The sequence below is a fragment of the Trichechus manatus genome, unplaced genomic scaffold (genome assembly GCF_000243295.1).
Source record: "Trichechus manatus latirostris isolate Lorelei unplaced genomic scaffold, TriManLat1.0 scaffold00080, whole genome shotgun sequence".
Taxonomy (NCBI): Eukaryota; Metazoa; Chordata; class Mammalia; order Sirenia; family Trichechidae; genus Trichechus; species Trichechus manatus.
This window is the reverse complement of record NW_004444016.1, coordinates 8030412-8031212: the sequence shown is the minus strand read 5'-3', so window position 1 is coordinate 8031212 and position 801 is coordinate 8030412. Positions and strand designations below refer to the sequence as shown.

The 801-nt window shown below is 39.1% G+C and overlaps 1 protein-coding gene across 1 annotated transcript in view; it reads right to left on the bottom strand.

The window, feature by feature from the left end:
• The window catches only part of LOC101345985 (protocadherin alpha-8), a 2476-nt gene extending 2331 nt beyond the window's left edge, over positions 1 to 145 (bottom strand). Inside the window, 2 exon segments of the mRNA XM_023735622.1 lie at position 1; positions 3 to 145. The exon segment at position 1 is cut by the window's left edge and continues 2331 nt beyond it. Coding sequence (XP_023591390.1) covers position 1; positions 3 to 145 — 144 coding nt within the window.
• Between the last annotated feature and the right edge of the window lie 656 nt (positions 146 to 801).

Sequence of the window (801 nt, the reverse complement as noted above, 5' to 3'; positions counted from 1 at the left end):
CGATGCGGCCCACGAAGGTGCCGTGTTTGGCCTCCTCGGCGACCGAGTACTGGACCTGGCCACTCCCCGCCTCCCAGGCTGCGAGGAGCAGAAGCGAGAGCAGCAGGCGCCGGTATCCCAGGGCTCCTCGCCGGGAAAACACCATTTCAAGTACTCGTTTTATTCCCGTAAGAAGATTTTGTCTTGAAAGAAAATGAACTATTGTATTGTGTGGAGTCTTTTAATCCAACTCCTCTTCTTCCGCCATTGTTCAGCATTTAGAGATAGACACAATCAGAGGGGTCGTCTTTGGATAGTGGCTGGAGAGAACGTCTTGGTAGACAGCGACATCATGCGGCTCCAAAGGGTAATGATTGCCTGAATTCACTTAACCTCCGCTATAATTGGGTTCTTTTAATCCGATATATATTTTATTTTCCTTATTCCTAATAGGATGTCCTTAAATTATCAAATGAAGAAGCGCTTTTATACTGTGTGGTAAGAAGAAGTTTCTTCCCAATATTTTAAATATTGGTATCAATTAGTAATAAATTTAAGTACGATCTGGACATGTCATGGGTATTAGAGGTATAAAATTATTTTCTATACTTCTGTGTGAAAGAAATGTGTTCATATTTATCTCGTCACAGGAAACGCTGGTATATATTACTCTGTGATGAAGATATAACTTTTCTGATTTTCATTGTACTTTTAAAAGTCTGTGAATTATAGTTCAGTTTCTATTTTTATTTGTTCAATGAAAGTCAAATATTCCTAATATAAGATCACTGAAACTTTGTTAAAAATAGACCTCTCATATAC